The 22761-nt window shown below is 54.5% G+C and overlaps 6 protein-coding genes across 6 annotated transcripts; 2 read left to right on the top strand and 4 right to left on the bottom strand.

Annotated features, from left to right (window-relative positions):
- Positions 1-1983, top strand: J7T55_010445 (cysteine protease domain-containing protein; the record flags this gene model as incomplete). The annotated part of the gene is made up of 3 exons (XM_053144988.1): positions 1-553; positions 608-1639; positions 1883-1983. 3 exons carry the CDS (start codon positions 1-3, stop codon positions 1981-1983), a joined length of 1686 nt encoding a protein of 561 aa, XP_052992292.1.
- A 36-nt stretch (positions 1984-2019) lies between these two features.
- Positions 2020-2613, bottom strand: J7T55_010444 (thioesterase superfamily protein; the record flags this gene model as incomplete). The annotated part of the gene is made up of 1 exon (XM_053144987.1): positions 2020-2613. The coding sequence occupies one exon, from the start codon at positions 2611-2613 to the stop codon at positions 2020-2022; it is 594 nt and encodes a 197-aa protein (XP_052992291.1).
- Positions 2614-3064: 451 nt separating this feature from the next.
- Positions 3065-7868, bottom strand: J7T55_010443 (nadph-ferrihemoprotein reductase; the record flags this gene model as incomplete). Its single annotated transcript, XM_053144986.1, has 2 exons — positions 3065-7604; positions 7678-7868. The coding sequence occupies 2 exons, from the start codon at positions 7866-7868 to the stop codon at positions 3065-3067; spliced, it is 4731 nt and encodes a 1576-aa protein (XP_052992290.1).
- Positions 7869-11660: 3792 nt separating this feature from the next.
- J7T55_010442 (uncharacterized protein) lies at positions 11661-12546 on the bottom strand (the record flags this gene model as incomplete). The annotated part of the gene is made up of 2 exons (XM_053144985.1): positions 11661-12454; positions 12516-12546. 2 exons carry the CDS (start codon positions 12544-12546, stop codon positions 11661-11663), a joined length of 825 nt encoding a protein of 274 aa, XP_052992289.1.
- Positions 12547-13748: 1202 nt separating this feature from the next.
- J7T55_010441 (uncharacterized protein) lies at positions 13749-16118 on the bottom strand (the record flags this gene model as incomplete). The annotated part of the gene is made up of 1 exon (XM_053144984.1): positions 13749-16118. The coding sequence occupies one exon, from the start codon at positions 16116-16118 to the stop codon at positions 13749-13751; it is 2370 nt and encodes a 789-aa protein (XP_052992288.1).
- Positions 16119-17617: 1499 nt separating this feature from the next.
- On the top strand, positions 17618-22396 carry J7T55_010440 (uncharacterized protein; the record flags this gene model as incomplete). The annotated part of the gene is made up of 5 exons (XM_053144983.1): positions 17618-17735; positions 17792-17886; positions 17975-18066; positions 18419-20140; positions 20194-22396. The coding sequence occupies 5 exons, from the start codon at positions 17618-17620 to the stop codon at positions 22394-22396; spliced, it is 4230 nt and encodes a 1409-aa protein (XP_052992287.1).
- Between the last annotated feature and the right edge of the window lie 365 nt (positions 22397-22761).

Genomic DNA, 22761 nt, shown 5'->3' with positions numbered 1-22761 from the left:
ATGGACTCACACCTGTCCTTCAGCGAGAAGGGCGCCGCAGCCCCAGCGTCCAACGCCTCGATGACAACCCTGACGCAGACGGTGTCCGCATCCTCCCAGCAGGCCAACATAGAGTCTCTGCCCGCCTACGTGATCGAATGGAGCCCGCAGCAGCGCAGGGTGCGTTTCCTCCGGACGACGGAGGACCTCAAGACGGAGCTAAATCCGGAGAATTGCGAGCGCCTCAACGACTCGCTCAAGCGCCTGTTCGTGGTCCACGGCAGCCCGCAGCAGTACGTGAGCCTGCTGCAGCGGGCACTATTCATCGACCCACTGTTCATCAAGGCGCATGCCCAGCGGCGCCGGTACTCGCCCGTGCATCGGCGGCCCGGTGACCGCTGGGCGTGCTTCGAGTACCCTGAGCTGTGCTCGTATGGGAAGACCGGTGGTCAGACCGATGAGAAGGCGGCTGCCGCACTGGCTGATTTGCCTGCATATCCACTCTCGGATAAGAGTGCCGATGCGGTGATGTTCTGCCGGGCATCGCTGTGGCTGAACGGCGAGAATGACGGCGGTAAGTGCTTGGTCAATTGACTTCCGGGGACTGCATAGCTAACTTCTCGGCCAGTACTCTTTCTCGAGGACCCACCATGGGCGGGAGCATCACCTCTCATGCGCAAACAAACAACAATGGTCGCCCTGCACGCAGCAGCCACCGATAACACAGGCAGCCGAGACGACGAGAGCGTCGACGAGCACCTCGCCAGCCTAGAGATCATCCTGCAGGAGGCCCTCCGGGACCCAGAGCACATGCGGCATGGCATCCGGGCGCTGCTATCAGAGCTGGTCTATACGCACTGGCTGACCTTCTTCGAGTCACCCCTCATCGACCCGGAGGCGCACCCGGCGCACATCCTCTCGCTGGCGTGGCGCGTGCAGCTGGCGGTCGAGCACAACCTCAACATCACGCGGTACCTCCGGCGCTGGGGCATGGAGATGCCCATCACGGCCATCGAGTGGGAAGGGCTGCTGGACCGCAACGGGCGGCGCGTCGACCTCGCCACCGTTGCGGCCGGCGGGGCGAGCGCCATCGCCGAGGAGTTCCGTGCCATCCAGGCGGGCAACAACCCGAAGAGGACGCTTGCGCCCGGCGAGAAGGACGAGAACTCGCGGGGCCTTGACAGGATCTCGTACCTAGGTGGTATCCTGCTGCCGTTTACCATCGTGCCGTCGATCTTGTCTATGAGCGACCCCTTTGGCCCGACGGGTGGGTTGTTCTGGGTGTTCTGGGTCGTATGCGCGCCGTTGACTGTTATCACGCTGCTTTTCATCTACGCCGACTCGATTCGCAAGGCTACCGTCTGGATCGAGGTCGCTGCCGATGAGGCCAAGGTGGAGGAGCAGGCGGGCCAGTCGGTCGGGGTGGTCGAAGACGATGGCACTGTGGAGCCGAAGCCGCTGCTTGGTAGCAAGATGGACCACCCGGATGATGTGATGGAGGAGGGTGTTGAGACGTTCCCTACGGTTGTCATCCAGAGGCCTCAGGATGGCCGGCCGCCGAGGGCATACAAGAGACAGGAGCTGGGCTGGACTGGTGCCATGAAGAGCATGGTTGGATATGGGTATAATGATCGTTTATCAGAGCCAGCCCCTATGGAAAGTGCGAGAAGGCAGAGTTCAAACTTCCGGCGGCCCCTTAATAGGACATATACAGGCCAATCCAGAGGCTATGCTCGATAGACGCGCGCTTTAGAGGGAAGACAATTAATCATCATTATCAAAAAGGGAACTTCTCTATGATCTGTTTTTATGTCCATGTGAAGTCTTCTCGAGGTGTACCTGATTTTCATCCAGATCAAAATAAGCCCACGAATCCAACGTTCTTATCTTGACCACCCGCAAGAATCCAAGCAGCAGTCCGTCTACCAGTTTGCTTTCTGCGCACGTGTATCTTCTATCAAGCGGCTCAACTCCATCATATCCAATCAACGCCCATGTATCTGAACTGGGTCATAGAAGGCATGAAAGCCGTGTTGCGCCCTATAGCTTTAACTTTGTCTCCACAAACAATGCGTCAGCCTTTGCCAACTTGTTACCCTCGCCATCCTCCATCGACGCCTCCACCCAGATCTTCCTTCCCTCCGCCTTGGTCGTCCTTGCAATAACCAGGATGGTTCCTGGCGTCCTGACAGGCCGTAGGTATGTCGTATTCAGATAAGCCGTGACATAGGATGGCACGGGCGCTCTGGTGTTCTCACCCTCGCCGTGGAGCCGGCCGCCCGGTGCAGCATATCCAAGTACCTCGTCGAAGATGGTAGCTACAATTCCACCGTGGCAAATCCCTGGATGACCATCGAGGTTGTTGCCTAGAGTTATCAAACCCTTAATCTCGGACAGGACGGTACGTGGGTTGGAGGGACGAGGGTAGAAGAGGATAAAGTGCGAGAGGGTTTGGGGTGTGTTGATGGTTTCCGAGAACAGAGAGTCCTCAAAGTTGGGTTTTCTGGATCGGCTGTAGGCTGATGTGACAATGAGCTCTGTGTTTGGTGGTTGCAGGTGTTTCAGACACCATGGGATTGACTTGAAGTGTCTGATCTCATCTTCAGGCGGTTGTGGGTGGTTGGTTGAGGTCATGCTGAGTTGAAATTCTGCGAAGCCTATAAGTGAGTTTTGACTTAGATGGCGTTGGAAGTAAAGAACAAAATGTCATTGGTGCTTATGATCCATAAATCGTACAACCTTAGAGGATATTTAAATGTGTCTTTGAGTGAAGCTGCCGAAAGGTGAGAGGGGTGAAACAAGAAGATGATCGACAACCAAAATGAGCCGCGGCTATTCCAACGGGACGGGAAGAACTATGATTGGACAGATGCAGGTTCAAATGTGGGTCTTTGTTGTCCCCTTCACCTCAAGCGCAAGCTCGCCTAGAAATGTGCATTCTCACAGTCACAATGTGAACAGATTATTGAAGAAAACACACTTGAGTGATATTCTCAATGCTACTTTTGCCTTTTATGGCGCTTCTAAGTATCCCATATATCCCAATTTCCTTTTCCTGTGTTATACAGCCAACCCAAGGAGAATGTTAAAACGTCGGCGCCACCTTCTTCTCCGCCTGCCCATATGAGTGCACCCTCTCACTCAGCTTGAATGACTTCAAAGACCCAGCCCTGATACTCTGCACAGAGGGCGCCCTCGATCTCATTGCCATAACATGGTTTCCACCCGGGCTCATCGGAGGACCAGCTAGGGTGGTCCGCTGCAAAGGTGGACTCGAGCCGCCTGGCATGGATGCTGTGCTTCTCTTCCGGCCATGGAACTTGCCCATCATGGCGGTGATGGCCGTTGTGGCGTCCATCGGCGGAGACGGAGGCATGTTTGACCCCATCGTCCTGCCGCGCGCGTCTCGCCCGTCGACGCTCGACCCCCTGCTGCTCGGCGGAGTGGGCTGGAACCCTCCAAGCCCACCCGGCGGCATGCCCGCGATGCCCAGCCCATTCAGCCCATGTTGAATCTCTGCGACGTTGCTTAAATTCGGCATGACGGTGGGCATCTTGGACAGGCGGCGGATGGACCGCATGTTCTTATCGATGAAGGAGCTCATCCGCGACAAGGCGCCGCCGTTTTCGTACGACTCGAAGGCGCTCGCACCATTCGGCGGTACTCTTGCACGCGCTGCGTCTATCGCGCTAGGCGTCGGCTTGCTCTGCTGTTGGCCGTGGGGGTTGCTCGCGCCTAATCCCTGCCGCACCTGGTTCATCACGCGGTCGAAGTCGATGTTGGTCTGGAAAGCAGGCCTTGGCGCCGCCATACCCGACGACGAAGTCAGAGCAGCGGCAGAATTCATGCTCAGATTCTGTGTCAGCACAAAGAGCGAGCCGTCTCTGATGCTAGACCGGACCAAGCGCCAGCGAGTACGGGCGGGGTTGCGCTCGATGTTGGGCTGGTAGACGGAGTACTGGGCGAGGTTGGCGTAGAACATCTCAAGACGCTTGGCCACACGCTCGAGCAGCTGCATCAGGAAGGTCGCCAGCGCGACGACCCTGTCCTCGGGGTTCTCGGCCTCCTGGGCCATGAGTGCGTCGAAGGCGTCCATGCCCGCGCACGCCTCGCCGCGGATGTCCTCCAGCAGCCCGATGTCCAGCTCCACCGACTTGCTGGCATAGTCGATGATGCCGCGCTCGTGGAACTGTGCCTCCGTGCTATTGCCCACGAACTCGCCGATGCGTGCGATTTCCCTGGACGTCTTTATTGCGCTACTGGATGTCTTTGCCCTTCCCACGATGCCTAGCACGTCTGGCAGGCTGGTTGATGGCCCTGCTGAGGATGCGTTCGCGAGGCTGAAGGAGAGCTTGAGTATGAGTTCTTGGAACTTGGATCCGAATAGGGCGCTGAAGCCAGTCTGAAGCAGTCGTGATTGATACTGGTAGAATGACCTCACGCCTTTGATGTTCAGGAGCCCCGGGCCCTGGTACCACCATTTTGACGGGTCAAGGGTTTGGTTCGTGATCATGGCGTTCATCTCCATCTGATGCGCAACAAGTGTCTCGACTGATGTGCGCAGGTACGATGACCACAGCTCATACAGCATGTCCAGGTCATCGTTGCCATGGAAGTCTGGCTTGGGCGTAAGGTGACCAACAAAGTATTTAGTCAGAAGCGATGACACCTCCGGGTTGGTGGTGTGCGCGAGGTTGTCAAAGGACGCTGAGCAGTCAACACCAGCGTTGGATTTGATGATTAGGGTTCCGCCGGGGTGCATCGGGCAAAAGTCTGTGACATCGTAGACCTTGCCATGCACACCGATCCAGATCCTTGAGGCGCCCCTGTGGCCCGTGTTGAGGGCGAGCTGTGAGAGCGAGATGGTAGGCAGGTTGCAGGGAAGGGGCTTCGGTGTCATGAAGACGTCCAGCATGAAACGACGCTCAGCAAAGGCCGCGTTGACGAGTTCCTCCGCTGAGTCCAGCGTCGAGGTTTGATGGTTGTAGATGGCCTGCCGTATACCTTTCATGACGGAGTCAAAGACAGCGACAGACCCGCAGACGTAGAGGTAGCCGCCTAGACCGCCGTGCTTCTTGCTCATAACCAGGTCGCAAATGGTGGAGCCCTGCTCGGTGATCAGGGTGTCGATGTACCGAGGAGGCGTCGTCTTCTCCACCAGCTCGCGGCCCTGCATGGCCAGGCCTCTCGAGTCTCGTGAGAAGGCTACATGAACCTCCATCTGCCCTTCGCTGACATTTTGGCGTAGTTCGTGCTCGTAGCAGAACTTTTCTCGCGACTGGACACCAAGGTATAGGATATTGCGACCTACTGCGCCGTTCTGGATGCGAGACTGCCAGAAGCTACGGAAGGGCGCGATGCCACTGCCACCGGCGAAGAAAGCGCACGGCGCTGCGCCGCTCAGCGGAAGTTGGAATGCTTGCGGGCGCGACACGCCGATCAGAATATCTTCCTCAATAGGGATCATCTCGTCATTGGAGGCGACGATGGGGTTTAGGAAGCCGCTGCTGACGCCGCATCTTGTTATCCGGGAATCTCCTGCGAAGGTGGAGGAGAGCAGATACTCCGACCGAGAAACACTCAGGTCGACGGTGCTGGGGAGCAGCTCGTCTGGAAAGCTGGAGATGGAATAGGTACGTGGTGTCTCGACTGGCACGAGCTCACACAACCACGACAGGTCCTGCAAGTTGAATGCCGAGTCCCAAACAGCTTGTGGCGTGTCCATGACTGCGGACTGGAGCAGGTCTCCCAGAGAGCCGCGGACGGGCCATTCGTCTGTAGCCAGCACCTGCAGAGCCGTGTTGGAAGATGCTCTTAGCATGGAGTGAATTCTGAGGACGAGGTCCTGCGTAAGCGGTGCGAGATGGCCCCTTCGAAGGATATCTTGCACAGTGATCGGCCCTCGAGGGGATCTTGATGTGGATCCTAGGTGGTCGGCAAACCGAGCCCAGCACTTGTTTACTGGGACCTGGACATTGAGCATATCATCCAGTCCAAGCGAGGCGGCAACTTTGGCACACTCTTCCCAGCTGTTAAGTGGCATCACTGCCAATCGATCGCCAGGTTGGAATGTGATGCCAGTGTCCTGGATGTCCAGTGTCACCATGGCGATGCTCCGGTCAGGATCGTTGTCGACAAACGATCTTCCAAGGATCTTCGCTTTGTACCTGCACTCCGCGAAGCTTCCACGCATCTCGTGCGGCTCGATTGAGACATCTGTGCGGTACGGCTCCAAACGCTCCTTCATCGCTTCGGAGAATTGCTTGTGCGTCTCTTCCCACGGGCGACCGGCGTCTGCAGCTCCTGATGCGCCATTTGTCTCTGTACGGCCCGTCTTGCCGGCAACCTCGAGGATGCCAAACACCTTGTACCTATGCACGCCCATGAAGCCTCTCTCGCCGGTGTAAGCCTCCACGATACCATCCAACACACCCATTAGCCTCGCATCACCGGACTTCATGACGAACTCGGGCACGCAATAATATCCTTCGACGGCGGCGATGAATGCCCGCAGATTTGTGGGTTCCCAGGCACGAAGGTGGATGCCCTCAGCCCCGAGGAACGAGTCGTACTTTTTGCGGCCGAGAAAGGCGTCCATCAATAGATATGGCGGGAACTGCAGCCCGCTCGACGCTGGGCATCGCTTTGAAAGTGGCGCCGAGAACTTTGCCCACCGCACCCACTCGTTAGCCGGAACGTAGTTGTCGCCAGACATCGGATTAGGGCTGATAGTGTGGAAGGCATTGGGCATCATCTCGAGAATCTCCTTCAGCCTGATCATTTCCCTCAGAAGGCCTTCGATGTCCCGATTCATGACGCACTCCTGGCATGCGGCAATGGCGTCTGGGCCGTGCTGAAAACTGGCCGAGGTATCAGCCACGCCCTTCAAGAAGGCCATCTCTGCCTGGTCGCCAAACATGGGCCACCTCATATCCATGTTGTCAAACCGAGCAACATATGGGTAATTTGAGGTATGGTCACGGATCTTGACGTTGTAGCTCGACTGGTCGACAAACGTCAGGTGAGGGATGGGTCGGCCCATGCGCTTGGAGACCTGGAAATATGGCAAACCGATGCTCCTCGGCAGTCCCTTCACCTCCTCGACGACATCGTCGCTCAGCTCAACCTTCGGCTTGTTGGAGCTGCTAAGTGTGACGCCCTCATGGCCGTCGTGCTTGTCCTCGTACCGACAGATCGAGCACAGCATGCCCAGGGCAACCAATGACGCCCACAGTGCCGAGTCCGGGATGACATCCTCTGTGGCCTCGACGACTGGCAGGGCGGCGATGGAATCTCGTACTCGTCCTCGGGCTACGCACCCCGGCATTCGCTCGCAGAGGTCTGACCATATTCGTCCCGGTGAGTTGGCCAGTGCGGCTACGGAAGAGTCAAGAGAATCGGGAGGGACGAAGCCGTACTCGGCTGTCAGGAAGCCATCCCGCCATCCGGTCTTGGGTCCAACCTCCTCGGCTCGGATGATGACTTGCCGTGCTGGTGCGCCAAGTGCTGCTGCCAGGACGTCTTTCTCGCTCGGTGGGAGAGTATCGATGTTGTCTTTGGCAAATCTGTTTAGGTCTCTTGCTGGTGCGTCTGGGAAGAGCAGGGCGTTGATGGCCTTCCTATCCCTGTTTGTTGAGCTGGTGTATCAGTATACTGACTCTTCTGTTAAAAGTGCGTTATATTTGGTTTCAGGCGTACCTTCCCCTCAGCCACTCTTCTGAGTCGACGCCGTGCGGGATATCGAAAGCTGCTCTCAGATCTCCAGGCTGACAGTAGCCTGAGAATGAGCACCCTCGTGGTCCAACCCGGCTGCTGCTCCTGCTCGCCCGGCCGGCTGCTGGACATCGGCCGGCCACCGATTTTGATACTGGGCAAGATCGCTCTGACATTTTGATAGGTTCTGTATGTGTAGCTTGTAAGGGGTATTAAACTCGTAGGGCAGTATGGAGCCGCCGGGGCTAATGATAGAACATAAACAACGCCAGCGCGGGTATAAACTACAATGAAGAATAGAGTGGCCGAACAAGAACGAATGCTTGAGGCTTTCCTGCGTCTCCGGCTTTGGGAGCAAACAAGGCCTACTATTTACCTCACTCAAGTCCGCCACGAAACGAGGCCAAAGCAGGATAGACCTCGTCGCTTGCCCACTGTGATGCCCAGCCAGACATCGCTTGTCCGGCGGCGGCTGAAGCAGAGTAGGCCAGGGAACGAAACATCTCCACCGCGGCGGACCTTCCGCCGTTGATCAACTGGGTTCAGGGTGAGGGTCGGGAGACTGCCCCTCTTTGGAACCTGTTCTATACTTGGAAGGGCATCCCATTGGGGGCAGAAGATTCTGCCATCTCATGGAGCTCCTACTTGTGACGTGCAGATCATGGCAAGTTCGACAGAAGGTGTCTTGCATGATAGGTACTGCCAAGATTTGCCCCGTGTGGTCTGAAGCAGACATATCCACCTATGTGGCCCCTTTTTGTGCCAAGCGCCGTAGGATAGTCCCTGTCTGTGTTCTCCTGTCGTCTGAAACCACATAGGGCGGGCCGAGCCTCGGGATGTGGGATATAGGTCTTTTCTATAGCCATGATTTGCTCGGTGGCTGCCCCATGCGGGTCTTTGGGTGCAACGCCTTAGCTCATCAGAAGGCTTGTCAAGCCAGTGATGCTGGACGCTATGCGCTGAGCTCGAAGTGATGTGTTCTGGCGTCATTCCACTGCGTCGATGGTGCGGCATGCAGAGGCTAAATCCTCCGGTTTAAGCTTCATCCCGGGTGGCAGAATCTCGTGTCATCTCATCGTTGCACCGATTTCATAGGGGTCCATACCACATTGGGAAGTGTGGTTAGAATTGGGTACAAGAATGTGACCATTAATCCAAGGATCGTCCTCGGACGATTATATGCTCGGGTGCTGATCAACATCCTGGTACCTTATGATCACAGCGATTACCGGTCAATCTGATCAGCTCCGAACGATCAGGATCTACGACCTGCGTCCAATATTAGCAAAACCTCAAGCTGTCATGCTCGTCTATGCATCTGTTCTCGCATGGGCTTGCCCAGTCGGCCCCTCTCCTGGCAACATGCCAACTGCTCATGCTTCGATCAAATGCACACAGCACGCTTGGCTGGGCTGCGAAGAGGCCCTGAGCTGTCTTTTTCTGGGCGCCAATTTGAGGCTCTGGCATACCTCTGGCTTTCTATTTGCTACAATTACCCGAGCACACTTCCTTTCTTCCGATGTACAACATTGACAGGTGCTGATGCAAGCTCTAGACCATCAGGTGTCATTCTGAAGCCCCACACCTGTTCCCCGTCCAAACATTGCCAAGGCACGTCTGTGCGGTAGTCCGTCCATTGGGACGGGTTGAGTGATCTCACTATTCGAGGATCATGTATCACTAAGTAATCTCTTTACGTACTCAGTATAAGGGGGTCGCGGGATGACACTACTCGCTTAGGGTTGCGAGGTTTGGTTCACCAGGTCTAAAGAAAGGTACAGCGAGCTCTGGGTGGAGTTTGTCTGTAAAAGTACGGCATGATGGACACTTGCTACATGGCCCCGGTGTCTTCATGTGATAATGAGAAATACAAGAGACAGTATTCTGACTTAAATTTCAGGTGAGATGCCGTATAGGGCCAAATGTTCCCGCTGTGCATCTGAGAGCAATGAAGCCAATTTGCAAAATTACCGATAGTGTAAGCCCGTACCTTGGTAGGGTATGGCTCCGATACCAAAATTCGTCGCCTTAGCTCGGTTTTTTGCATTTCAACCAATAGTCAATCTGAGAAGGCGGCTACTGTGATCAACGATGGCTGGACGGCACATTGGTGGGGCCCAGAGTGGATATAACAAGTTCCAGACGATGGAGCCGCCACGCAAGCTGCCAAGCTCATGCTCGTTGCACAGATGCGACGGTGCCGCTCAGGATTGGTGCAGAGCAAGTCTATAACCGGGCCTTCTCCGAGCATATGGTTGGTTGTGACTACAGTAGAAAGTACTCGCAAGAAATCAGGGCAGTGGTGAGAAGTTGTACCAAAGTTCACACAGCACGTCTTATGAAGGCGGGAAAACGTATAAGCGCTGAAAGACTTTAACAACGCAGCTGCATGGTCCGATCCCATAAAGTTGAATGAGCACAAAAGCATCCCCCAAACCTTGACAGGATTGCCCAGGCGCATTTTGAAGGCGCAACCACATCCGCACAACAGGACTGGCAAGCCCAGCAAGAGCAAGCGAAAGCGAGTTGGCACCTTCGACTCGCTTCATGCAGAGAAGCACGTTCATGTTTCAGCACAGGACATAAATGGGCCGGTGGCATCGCGGGCAAGAATTTTTCTGCCAAGATATGCCACATGGAACTGCCCTCGATCTTTCTGGGGTTCATCGCTGATCTGATACATGTGGGTTGCCCGTTTCTCGTCGGGATGTGGGCCAACACCGCCGAACCAACCTCGCAGATCCATCTCTAGGAATGTAAACAACCTGCGCACACATCTCGTTCAGACATAAGCTGCACGAGAAGCTCCTCAGCACACAAGGATGTCGCCCTGACGATGCTTTTTCAACAAAATTGACACCAGATTCAACAGCACATTCACTATGAGAGCTGCACGATTGCGGCGATAAAACAAATCAATTCTAAACCTCCTTCGGCTGGAAAAACTATCGAAAAGGACACTGATCACATCATCCATAGCAGCACAGGTAAATTAAACTACATTTCTTCTCGGCGCTTAATTATGTCAGGCTGAAATGAACTCGAGAGCCTATTCCGTGCGCCATGATGATACAGCCAAGATATGCTTACGTGCACCCTGGTCAATCCAGCCTCAGACTGACCCTGGCCAGCTGCAAATTTGATTAGTCCTTTCCGCTGGCCAAGAAACGTGAAGCATCTGTGAGCTGAGAGCAATGTTCGTGATGAGAAATTGAGAACGTTGTACAACTTCACGGTCAGACATTTAATTACGCTGAACAGACAACGTGGGGAATCTGTAGAAGCTCGGAGGGGTACTACTCCTGCCGGGTTGATCACATACGAACAGCCCAAGGTCTTCAAACACAGTTCGAGGCTGATTGACCCGGTCCCAAGCTAATTCTAGTTTCTCAGGCCTGCTTGGACGTCAGGTTCAAATTTGGGGGGTTGAAGAAGTATCGGCAGCTAGCAAAGTAACATTTCACGTTTCGTTATCGAAAGATTGAAAACAGATGTTTCCCCGAATGCAAAGGTGCGAGGGACTTTTGGTCATCGTGAGTCTTCCAAGGTCCCCATACTACTCCCCTGTTGAGGAACTATCAAGTCCGCGTGCCTGACATGTTCCAGTAGTGGAACCGTGGTTGCGCTCCATCAATTTCCCTGGAGCCAAGTCGATTCGGATTTGTTCGTTCCCCTTTTATCATGCCACATTGTCCATGATCAGCGACAACGGAAATCGCCGCAATGGCTGGTAACAATTGAGTCGACTTCAGGCTGTTCCAATCCGAAGGGCTTGGGCCCTTTCGATCAGGAAGGGATGTGAGACTGGTTCTGAAGCAGATCGTTGTCTTGCGCCTCATCAAGTAAGCGAGATGATGACCATGATCATGATCATGTTTCTTGGGCAACCCAAGTGAAATGTGTGAGTGCCTATATTCCTTGTATTCTCGTATTTACACAACAAAGGACAAAGAACGTTGATTACATTCTCAAGCCCCACCATCAGCAGGAATGCCGTTGTCCGCCGCCGCCGTGATGAAGCCCTTCGAGAGCGCCTGCTGGATGCCCTGCATCCAAACATTTGCCACCTTCTGATAGCCAACGTCATTCGGGTGCCTCGTGTCGGCCAAGTCGTTGGTGGTTGGGCCCTCTGGGCTTCTCATGTCCGCCAAAACAAACTTGGCTCCCTGACCCGTCAGCTGCGTTGCGAGCGCATTGTACTGGTTGTTCACATCCACCCGACAAGCTTCCTGCGCTGGGACCTTGTTCACCAAGACCGAAGCCAATATGACTGTTGATCCGGGGCTCTGGGTGTAGATACTGTTGATAAGAGACGACACATTGGCACCTGCGTCAGGGACAGCCCCTCCAGAATTGCAGTTGTTGGTGCCTGCGTCGAGAAGGACCAGGTTGGGCAGGAACTTGGGCACATTGACATTCGAGGAGTTGGCAATTTGGCTGATGACGAAACCTGGCGTGGCCTCCACCTGCCTGTTGGTGAAGTTCCCGTTCACGAACTCGCCAACGAAGTTCACTGTCTGGCCCGCGGCCACCAGCTGGTCACGGAGGTCCTTGCGATAGCTATTGCCCGTCGAGGATCCAGTCCCGAACGTCACGGATGCACCGAGGGACATGATTCTCAATGGAACGGCGGCGGCTGGGGCTTGCCTCGCGGCCACAGCACCAGGCGAAGAAGACAGCGCCGTCAGTGGTGTGACGGTGTCCGCAGTGCCTCTCGGAATTACCGTGATCCCACGTGGCAGCGCCAAGGCTACCGCCGCCGCTTGAAGTTCTCACGTGTCAGCTAAATGGGATTCGGACTTGCGCACATGTCCGGGCCTTACCGATTGAGAGGATGAGAATATCCCTAAGCATTGTGTTGGCGCTATCCTCGGACTACTGTTCACGACCTTTGATGCATCATCAATACACTTCTCCCGAGAACGAAAAACGAGCGATATGGTTACTGATGAGGAATTTAGTGTTGGTGACTCGAAACTCGGCTAATGATCTGCCCGGGGGTTTCAAAATACCACCCGATCTTTAGCACTCGGTCAACCCTGTTTCACTTGGCTTGCTTTGAGCTAAGATCAGACGTGCTCTCAATAGGTTTTTGACTGGAGATGTTGGCGGAAATGACCTTGAATGTTGCTCTAATTGAGTTATGGGTATGCAGGTTCGAAGATTGCCGAGTGCATCGTTCGTGACTACTACCAGAACATCATTGTTCTCTGGATGCACTCATGCTTCCAACAACCTATAGGCGAAGCCCCTCTTTATCGTAACAAGTCTGTTCTAATATTAATTTCGCTCTCTTTAAAAACTGTACAATCCCCATGTGCACCGAGACAAGCATCAAAGACAACAACATATTGAGGTTATATTCAAACTGCGCGATTGGCCAGGTGGGGGCGAGTTAGATCGTAGAGCTTGGTGAATTGCAGCTTTCAATCGAGGCTCACCCCGTCTGAAGAATATGATCGTCAGGCACAGGGTTCCGATTCGTGGACGAACCTGAACTCATCTTCTCGTCCCATAAATGAAGCTCTAATGAACGAGATGCCGTGAGTAAAACTCCAGTCGAAACAGCCTCATTTATGCACCCCATAGACCTTCCCGTCCTAGATTCTCGAATGCGAGAGTATATTCGACAGCATCTCAGTTCGTACGCAAAACATTTCTATTCTCAGTAATTTGGATCAGCTTTGAGGCACAGCAAGATTCATCTCGGTGATGTTGGTGAAAGTCAGTAATATTTACTCGTCGCTTGCCGAGTCTGGAGTATCGTCTTGTCTCCACAACTGTGAAGTATGTAGCATGTTAGCGAGAAAGCTGAGGACGGCAACAAAACAGCTCCTTCTACAATTTCATGATGCATTGGGTTCGAAAATATCGCTTGAAGTAGTGTTCAATGTACAATAGGGTTGCAAGCAGGTCACAGGACCCAAAAAAGACACGGCCAAAAGACGGATATTTTCATGCACCGTAACCATATTTGTCACGAGCATGTCTTCTTGTATGAGAATCAATTTGCGAAATGTCTGGAGGTTTGAAGAATATACAGATTTCTTCCACATTTACGCTTTGAACGCCACTTCGACCACTCCATCCTTCCTCCTGCTCCATTGATGGATCGCCGGAGCCTGACCTGGCACGCGCTTCTTCTCTTCCCAAAGCCTCTTTGTCAGCGTCTTATACAGGAAGACCCCATCGCCGTTATACCTAATATTGTGATCGGAGTCGCTGAAGACCACTGCATCAAACTTCTCCGGGCTCACACCTTGACCCATCAGGTTGTTGGTGAGCACAGCGGTATTCTGAAAGTGCACGTTGTCGTCGCCAAGACCGTGGGTGATCTGGAATCCGCCAGCGATATTCTTAAAGCCATCCGTCTTCCTCACAGCAGAGGCGTTATAGCCTGCCCCGTTCAATTCCGGTGTCTTCATGTACCGTTCTGTGTACATCGAGTCGTAGAACCGCCAGTCCGTAACAGGCGCGGTGATAAGTCCGAGCGTGAAGACGCCGCTGTCGAGCTCGACAACCTTGGAGGTGAGGTACCCGCCGTATGACCAGCCCCAATGGGCAACGTGGTTCGCATCTGCAGAGGGCAGCCTCTCGATGATCTGCTGCGCAGCCCAAACTTGATCTTGCGCCTCAAGGTCGCCCAGGTGGCCCGTCACCTGTGCTCTGAACGCACGGCCCTTGTAGCCCGTTCCGCGGTTGTCAACGACCCACTGGATATACTCGAGTTCTGGGTCGGATGAGACGTATGCGTTGTAGTTCAATGCTTTCCACGCCTTGTTGACGTTCTGCGCACCAGGGCCTCCGTAAGGGTTGAAAAGCACCGGATACTTCTTGTTGGGGTCGTAATTTGCGGGCAAACGTTGATACACGTTGAGCTTCGAGCCGTCAGGGTGGTCGAGCTCGAACCATGTTATCTCGGGTAGGCGATACTCGTTAATGCGAACGATGAATGCTGCGTTGTCTTCAAGAGTGCGAAGGGGTGTGGTACTATTAATGCTGTACAGCTCCTGGTATGGGACATCCGGACCCTGGTAAGAAAGCTGGTAGTATGACCCGCCCGTGGAGAAAGAGGCTGACCAGTAGCCAGGCACAGTGTCATCCACAAGGGACCGCTTCGCTCCGGTGCGGTAGTTGACGACGTACAGATGTGACTCGGTTGAGTGGCGCTCGGTCGAAGTGTAATACACGAGACCGCGGGTGCTATCAACCTTGAGGATTGAGCGAACCTCCCATTCGCCCGAAGTGAGTGGAATGGGGGATCCTCCGCTCACAGGGAAGAGGTAGATGTGTGCCCATCCAGATTCATCAGAGAGATCAAGATAGTAGCTCGAGTCAGCTGGGTACGTGCCGTTGGTGCTCCCGTTGCCACCCAGGGCGCCGATATACTGAATAGCAATGTTGTTGTCGAGCCATCCCGTGCTTTCAGTCCGCTCTCGGATGACTGAGCTCGTGGCATCCTGAGCGTTGACGTTCACGATCTTCTCGGCATCCTGCACTCGGTTGTATGCGCGGAAGAGAACATTTGAGCTGTCTTCTGTGACCCAGGCGACCTCGCCAATAATGAGGTCATCAGCGCCAAAGGCGTCGATGGGAATGTTCGTAACGGTCGAGTCCTCAACATCAAGCAGGTTGAACAGAACTGTCGGATTCTTCGTGCCAACTTTGGGATATCGAATTGCGAGCTCGCGCGGATAGGACGGCCCATACTGAGTGTTCGCGGCGTAGTAGGATACAGTAAAGGTGCCAACTCCGGTTTCGTTGAAGCTGAGGAAAGCGATCTTGGTTCCGTCGGGGCTCCACCAGAGTGAATAGCGGTCGCCAAGAATTTCTTCTTCGTAGACCCAATCTGGGACGGCATTGAATGTGTCGGGGCCACCGTCGTGTGTGATTCTTGTCACCTCGCCGTCTGCCCATAGATAAAGATCATTGCCGCGGACGAAAGCAATCCGGTCACCAGTGGGACTCCACTCAGCATACTGGAGATCGCCAACCTGGTCCTCAACAAGCGGGGTGAGGGCGCCGCTTTGGACATCCAGGATGTAGTAGTCTGCAAAGTACGAATGACGGTACTGCTTTGTGTAGTTGGTAGCCCAGAGGACCCTGCTGGAGTCGCTGCTGATCCAGTAATCATAGCTGTCCGCCGGCACCTGATCAGCGGATACAAACGTGGAATTCTCGCCGGTCACCGCGTTCGAAATAATGAGTGCACCGTCAGAGTCGGACGAAATGTAGCTGCCGTCGGTTTCTCCATCGACCCAGGCAAGAGAAACCGAACTGGGAGAGATACGCGTACTCGGCACGGTCTCATTGAACGCGAGAAGACGTGTGCCGTTCGTCTTTGGGAAGCCAGTGCCCCGGGGTGGGCTGACAGCCTGGACGGCCAAGACCGACGCGGCCAAAGAGAGGGTGGTGAAGCCCTTCATAGCGACTGAGCGAGCGACAGACACAGCGAATGTGGGTTGCGATCCGTTCACCGAAGGTTCAGACTCATCAGTGACGACGACGTCTTGCAATCTTTATACTGGCGTCTACATGTATATGAGGGCCACCCCCGATGTCACCTTCTCCAACTAGTCACGTACCATCTGGGCAGTCGTACAGATATCACCATTGCTGCATGCACCGTCTTGGCCTCCGCAAAGACACCAGTGCAGCGGACAAATCACGATTACATGTGTGCGGACCCCCTGCGTCCTGCAAAATTGTTAAGGTACCTCTTATCTTGAAGGGGAAGCTCGTTTCTACTCCGCTCAACTTGGCACCTTGGCCAAAAGACCTGCGGTTGATTGATCTCATTTATCGTGCTGGTGCCTGCATACTGCCCCACATTTCGTCTGCATGGCGCAATATGGTGCTCGTTCTGCCCGCGTTGACGGAGAGCAGGCAGATGTCTGTCAATTCTTTCTGTAACATTTGAATAGACGTACCGATTCCAGGATTTCTTTTTATTGGAATGCGACGCACATGCATCTCTAAAGCTCTTACCGAAGACCGCTCGCATACCTAGGTACTGATTTGGTACTGGGCGACTCTCAAACCTGCCAACTAGACTATACCATGAGGTTGAAATACGACACATTCAGAATAAATTGGACTGCGTGCGGTCAGAGGGGCATTCGCCTTATTCAAATGCAATTTCGATTCATTCAATCATTCTCAAATTCCCACATCATATTGATGTGCATCCTATAATTGCACTTGGTTTGAAGGACAATGTTATGCTTCTACAACTCGAAATTCTTGCTCAAGGGCACATGGTGTGGGATAGATGCTCACAGAATACATCCGCCGGGGGGTGAAGGGGGGGGGGGAAGAGGTTGCAAGGCTATGATAACTGGTGCACTTGAAATGAAGGGCCAGGGATTGAATTCCTTGTATCGCCAAAAAGGTGGCGGACGGGACTCATCTTGTACTCCCTCAGTCCCTCCGAAGCCATTGAGACTCGGTTGAATCCAGCGATCTGCTGAGTGCTGCTGACAACTATATTCTACATGAGAATGCCTCACAAACTGGCACTATCTGCCCGAGGGGCTAGGGTAACGAGAGAGCTATGTATTCAATTGCTCAAGAAATGGCGCCCTGCTCTCGGTCTAGCTAAAGTTGGATCCTTAAATCGGGTTATAATTCTGTGTACAATCTTTATGGCATAGGCAGTAGACAGTCTTGGACGAAATGGCAGCAAGAAGGTACTTTTACGAGCGTCTACAGGCAAGGGTTTCAGTGTGTGTGATCTATGCCCCCGCTAAAGGTTCCGTACTTTTTCTGCAAATAGCTGTTGTGCATCGCGTCGGACATCAGACGGTAATGCAAAAGTAGGCCCGATGGCAAGAGGCCAAAAGGCCTGGACGTTTGGCCCTAGATACGTCGCCGTGATCGCCTAACTCACAGTTCTAGAACGCGTCGACTACTAGGCCCAGACCGAATGGCATTCGGGATTCACAGCGCTTGGGCTGCAGTGCTGGTCTGGCTGGTCTGGCTGGCTGCTGATCTAGGCGGACCTCGGAAAGCCGGAGTTCGTGCCGAAAGGATTGTCGTGTCCCGTGTCGAGAGCAAGGGGTGTCCATATTTGGCCACAAACCTAACCCTCAAAATACAGTGGTCCCACTCCAAGAGCTGTCAATTTCAGTGGCCGAGTGGGTGTCCTTGCAGCTGAGACCTGTGTGCCACGAAAATCTTGGAAGTGGGCCTAGAGTAACGGGAAGTTCTAGGCCATGATCGAAGCAATCCATGGTTGCTGGCCCCATACGCTGGTACGGCAATACTGAGATCGGTCCTGTAGTATGCCATCGCCTCCTTGTGGGTCCCCTGGGGCACCTGGGCACCTGCTGATGTCCAGAATCGCCCGCGGGGAACGCTACCCATTGTGGAACGGTAAGCCGGGGCAAAGACTCGAGGCACTTGGAGGTTTTGCTCTCCTACAAGTCATGTCCCCGTCCAGCCGCTGCAAAAAACTTCCGAGATGACGAAAAATTGACGGTAAACTGGACTCGGACCCCCGTTTCCACGCGCAAAGGATATCAGTCGAGTTTTTCCACCATTGCAAGTTCACCATCCTTTAGGACCGGCGTTCGTTCCTTGGTTTCAAGTCGAAGGGTATCGACCGATGCGTCCTGAAGCGGCGCGAGAGCGCGATTTACACAGGCAAGCTACTACGGCTCTCGGCCGTCTATTGCCCCCATCTCGGCTGTCTCACGGCCACACTCACTAACGTTCCTTCCCGAAGGTATTACAAGCCATGGAAGGATGCCCAAAACTCCTTGGTTGACATCAAAGAGGATGAGCGAGGTGATAATGCTTGGGGTCTCACCTACGAGGGCTACAGGCCCAAAGCTTCTGGCGACAAGGCCCTCACCGCCTTTGCCCAACTGGCTGCTCTGCGTCTCAAAGTGAGGCGCTCCATGATCTCCCTGATCGACAGTACCCAGCAGTATATCCTCACAGAGGCAACCCGCACATTATCGTTACTGTCTGATCACCGACATATGCCCGGAGATGAAGTCTGGCTGGGAAATACCATCATCAAGCGTGGCGACGCTGTATGCCACCACAGCTTCAAGTCAAAGTACACGGCCACGGATGACGATGGGCGCACATATACGACTGAGGCACTCGTCGTGCCCGACATGCGCCTGGATGACCGCTTCAAAGACCGGGACTACGTAGTCCGGAAGCCTGGGGTGCTATTCTACGCTGGAGTCCCAATCAAAACGAAAGCTGGCCACAGGATTGGAGTTTATGCAGTGTCCCATGAAGAGCCACGGTTCGGCCTGAGCATCGATGAGTTGGTATTTATGGAAGACGTTGCTGCCACCATCATGGAGCATCTGGAGCTCGCAAAAGATCGTGATGCCCTGATGAACGGATCGAGAATGGTGCGAGGCCTCGCCGATTTCATCGAGGGCATACCTGTTGGGGATGAACCCGAGATTGTCAACACCTCAACCTCAGCCATGCCCATCAATACCTCGTTAGAGGACCAGAAAGCCTCTCCTATCGTGTCTGCGGTCATGCGCAAGCAAACACAGAACGCCAAGAAAATGCTGGAGGATCTGGACGAAATGACTGCTTCCGCCAGCACAGATGACAAACCCACAGAACCCCCGTCACCAAAAGAGTCCCCTAAGCCGTCAAATAAAAAGAGCAGTGAGGATGATCCCAACAAGATCTTGCAGCGGGCTACTCATATCATACGGAAGTCCACAGGTGCAGATGGCGTGATCTTCTTCAACACCTCATCCAGGACCTTCCAAGGACTGGGACGACAACCCACAACGGACCATGCCGATGCCTCCTCGGGCATCACTTCAGGCAGCGACCGGCAGAGCGACTCGACACTTCCCCGCCGACCACGAAATCGCCGGATGGATTCTGGTGACTCTGTAGACGACCTACGGGGAAAGCGGCGCTACCCGACATGCGAGGTAATGGGTCTGTCGATTACTCAGCACGAGCAGTACGGCAGGCTGGAAGCCAAGGACTTCCTCTTTCCAGAAGACAACATGGAGCGGTATCTTAAGAACTTTCCACACGGGAAGTTCTTCAGCTTTACGGACACTGGGAGTGGAATCAGCTCAGGTGATGAGCTCTCCGCGGAAGACAAGCCTCAACCGGCCGTGGTTGACCCGGGATTGGATCCCACGCCAGCGCGGAACGATAAGACAGGGCGGGCCAAGAAGGAGCGCTTCATCCCGAGTGAGCTTCTCAAGGTCCTCCCAGGAATCAGGTCACTAATTTTCTTGCCGCTGTGGGACTTCACCGAGGGAAAATACCTGGCAGGTGGTTTCATATGGACGTCCACAGCTGGCCGACTGATGAATCCTGACAACGAGTTGCCATACCTTAAGGCTTTTGGAAACAGTATCATGAGTGAAATCTCGAGAGCAAAGGCACAGAAGAGCGACTTGGCTAAGACCACTTTCATCGCTTCAATAAGCCATGAGTTGAGGTAAGGAATAGCGGCGTTGTAGGTGGATTTCGCACCATACTAACGACAGCTAGATCTCCTCTGCATGGGATCCTCGGATCAGTGGAGTTCCTTCACGAAACAGCGGTGTCGGCCTATCAAGCAGGACTGTTCACCTCTATCGAAACTTGCGGGAAAACGCTTCTGGACACGATAGACCACGTCCTCGACTACGCAAAAATCAACAAGCTTCGCAAGGGAAATTCAACAAGGAAGCGAGGCCACTATTCCAAGTCAGGTCATAGACGAGAAACCGTGGGAAGCATCATTGGTTTGACGGCAGACTTCGACCTAGCCGCGTTGGTGGAGGAGGTGGTGGATGCTGTAACAGCGGGACACGCCTTCAGGAGGACTCACCACGGCACGCTGCACGATCACCAAGCATCCGGGGGAGGACTAGCAATCGCTACGGGCGCCGATGCTTCGCTTGGGTTAGGCACCCCACCGCTGCCCGATATTGACCCGGTTGTTATCCTCGACATCAAGCGACGGCCCAGCTGGTTTGTGCGTACGCAACCTGGGGCTCTTCGCCGGATTGTGATGAACTTGCTGGGCAATGCTCTGAAGTACACAGATGCAGGCTTCGTTGGAGTGTCGCTTCAGATCGAGTCTGAGACAGACCAAAATACCAGGGTACGACTCCGCTTCGTCGACTCTGGGAAGGGAATGTCACTCGAGTTCCAAAGGACACGGCTCTTCTCACCCTTCTCCCAGGAAGATCCTTTCGCTTCGGGAACGGGGCTGGGCCTCAGTATCGTACGCCAGATTGTGGACGCCCTCGAAGGAACCATCTCCGTTAGCAGTACACAGAACTTGGGCACCGAGGTCGACGTCGTGTTGACGTTGCCAACGGTCGAAAAGGTGCCTGAACATGGACCCTTTGACATGGACTTTGCGAAGAACTCCAGGATATGCATCGTTGACCCTTACGATCTTGCCTCGGAGGCTGGCATCGAACCGCGCGAATCGGACCACAGGGGGTTGGATCACCTGAGAGACACTTTGCGGAACAATTGTGAAGAGTGGTTCGGCATAGAGATTGAGCATTGGTCCAGGGAGAGCCTGGACGCGCAGCAGAGTCCTTCCAATGCACCTGCATGCGACTACATGCTCTTCCCTCTGCCCCCGACTTCAGCAGACATGCTCCTCAAGTGGCACGGTAACGGAGCAATCTCGAAGGGCCCGACCAAAGTAATTGTCATTTGCAGCAACACGGCAGAAGCGTCAGACTTCCGTTCCAACATCTCTGGCCCGCTTCTAGAGAAGGGCATCCAAGCCGTGCCTGTCACGCAGCCTCTTGGGCCCCGCAAATTTGCCAACGTGCTGCACAAGTTTCGAAATCAGCAGGTTGCGCAGGACATCAGCTTGGCGATTGCAGAGCAGAAGCAGCGAATCGTGATCGGCCGGCAGGACTCGGACCCAGAAGCCATCAGGCGCGAGAGGGAAATGCTCTTCGAGGCTGAGAAGGCGCGCATAGCCGAGGCAGAAGCGATCAAAGAGCAGGAGTCATCAGATTCTCAGCCCGCGGGCGAAAACGAATATCCCCAGCGTCCGGGCCCGGGAGTATTGGTGAACGGCGATGGCGAGGCTGAGCGCGGCAACGAAGGCTCCTCTGAGTCGCTGGCACCACTCATATCGGCCACAGCTACGAGGAACCTGACGCTCGGGCGTAGCAGAGCGGTGTCCGTATCACGGTCCATGTCAGCGCCGCCTGACAGGCCCTTGTCGCAGCACGGCGCGGCCAAGGCAGCAGACTCGGCGGCCGCCCGGCCCCACGTCCTCCTCGTTGATGACAACGACATCAACCTGCAGCTGCTGGTCATGTTTATGAAGAAGCAGAATCTTAGCTATGCGACAGCGAGCAATGGCCTGATAGCGCTGGAGCAGTACGAGTCCGCCTGCGGAGTCTCCGCGTCGCCCTCTCCTCCCACCGGTGCCAGTGGCTCGACGAGCACGGCAGCGGCGAGGTACCCGAACGGCGTGCCGGCCCGGCCGCCCTTTACGCATATTCTCATGGATATTTCCATGCCCGTCATGGACGGCCTGACGTCGACGCGCAAGATCCGCGCGCTCGAGGTCGAGAGGGGCGTCAAGCCGCCCGCTACGATCATCGCGCTCACGGGCCTGGCGAGCGCCGAGGCGCAGGATGATGCGATCAGTGCGGGGATTAATAAGTTTCTTGTCAAACCCGTTAAATTTGGTGAGCTGAAGGGATTGTTAAAAGAGGGTAGTGGGTAGATTGGCTTCGCTTGGAGGGTCTCACTGGGCCACAGGCTGGCGCTGCGAGATGTTAGGGCTCGGGAACTGCATATGCATAGCATCTTTGGCATTGGGCGTTCCAACTAGGCACATGGAGCATAGCGGTGGATATTGGCTTGGGAGAAGGGACATCTTGGCATAGATCGACCCAGCAGAACACGCGTTACGATTGGGGGAAGACAGCTCTTTCGCGGATTTGGATCAGGCTTCATTGGTTCGGAGTTTTCAATTATACCATATCTTCTATTCCACGTCCTCTTTCTCTTGTGATTCATACGGACAATAGTGAATAAGACCGCAGAATGTCTCAGTGGCGATCCTTGTGGGTCAGGTGTGAGCTGGTC

Source organism: Diaporthe amygdali (assembly GCF_026229845.1).
Source record: "Diaporthe amygdali strain CAA958 chromosome Unknown NODE_19_length_847323_cov_64_739301, whole genome shotgun sequence".
NCBI classification, from domain to species: Eukaryota; Fungi; Ascomycota; class Sordariomycetes; order Diaporthales; family Diaporthaceae; genus Diaporthe; species Diaporthe amygdali.
Note: the sequence above shows the minus strand (reverse complement) of the source record. Positions and strands in the feature narration are given on the sequence as shown.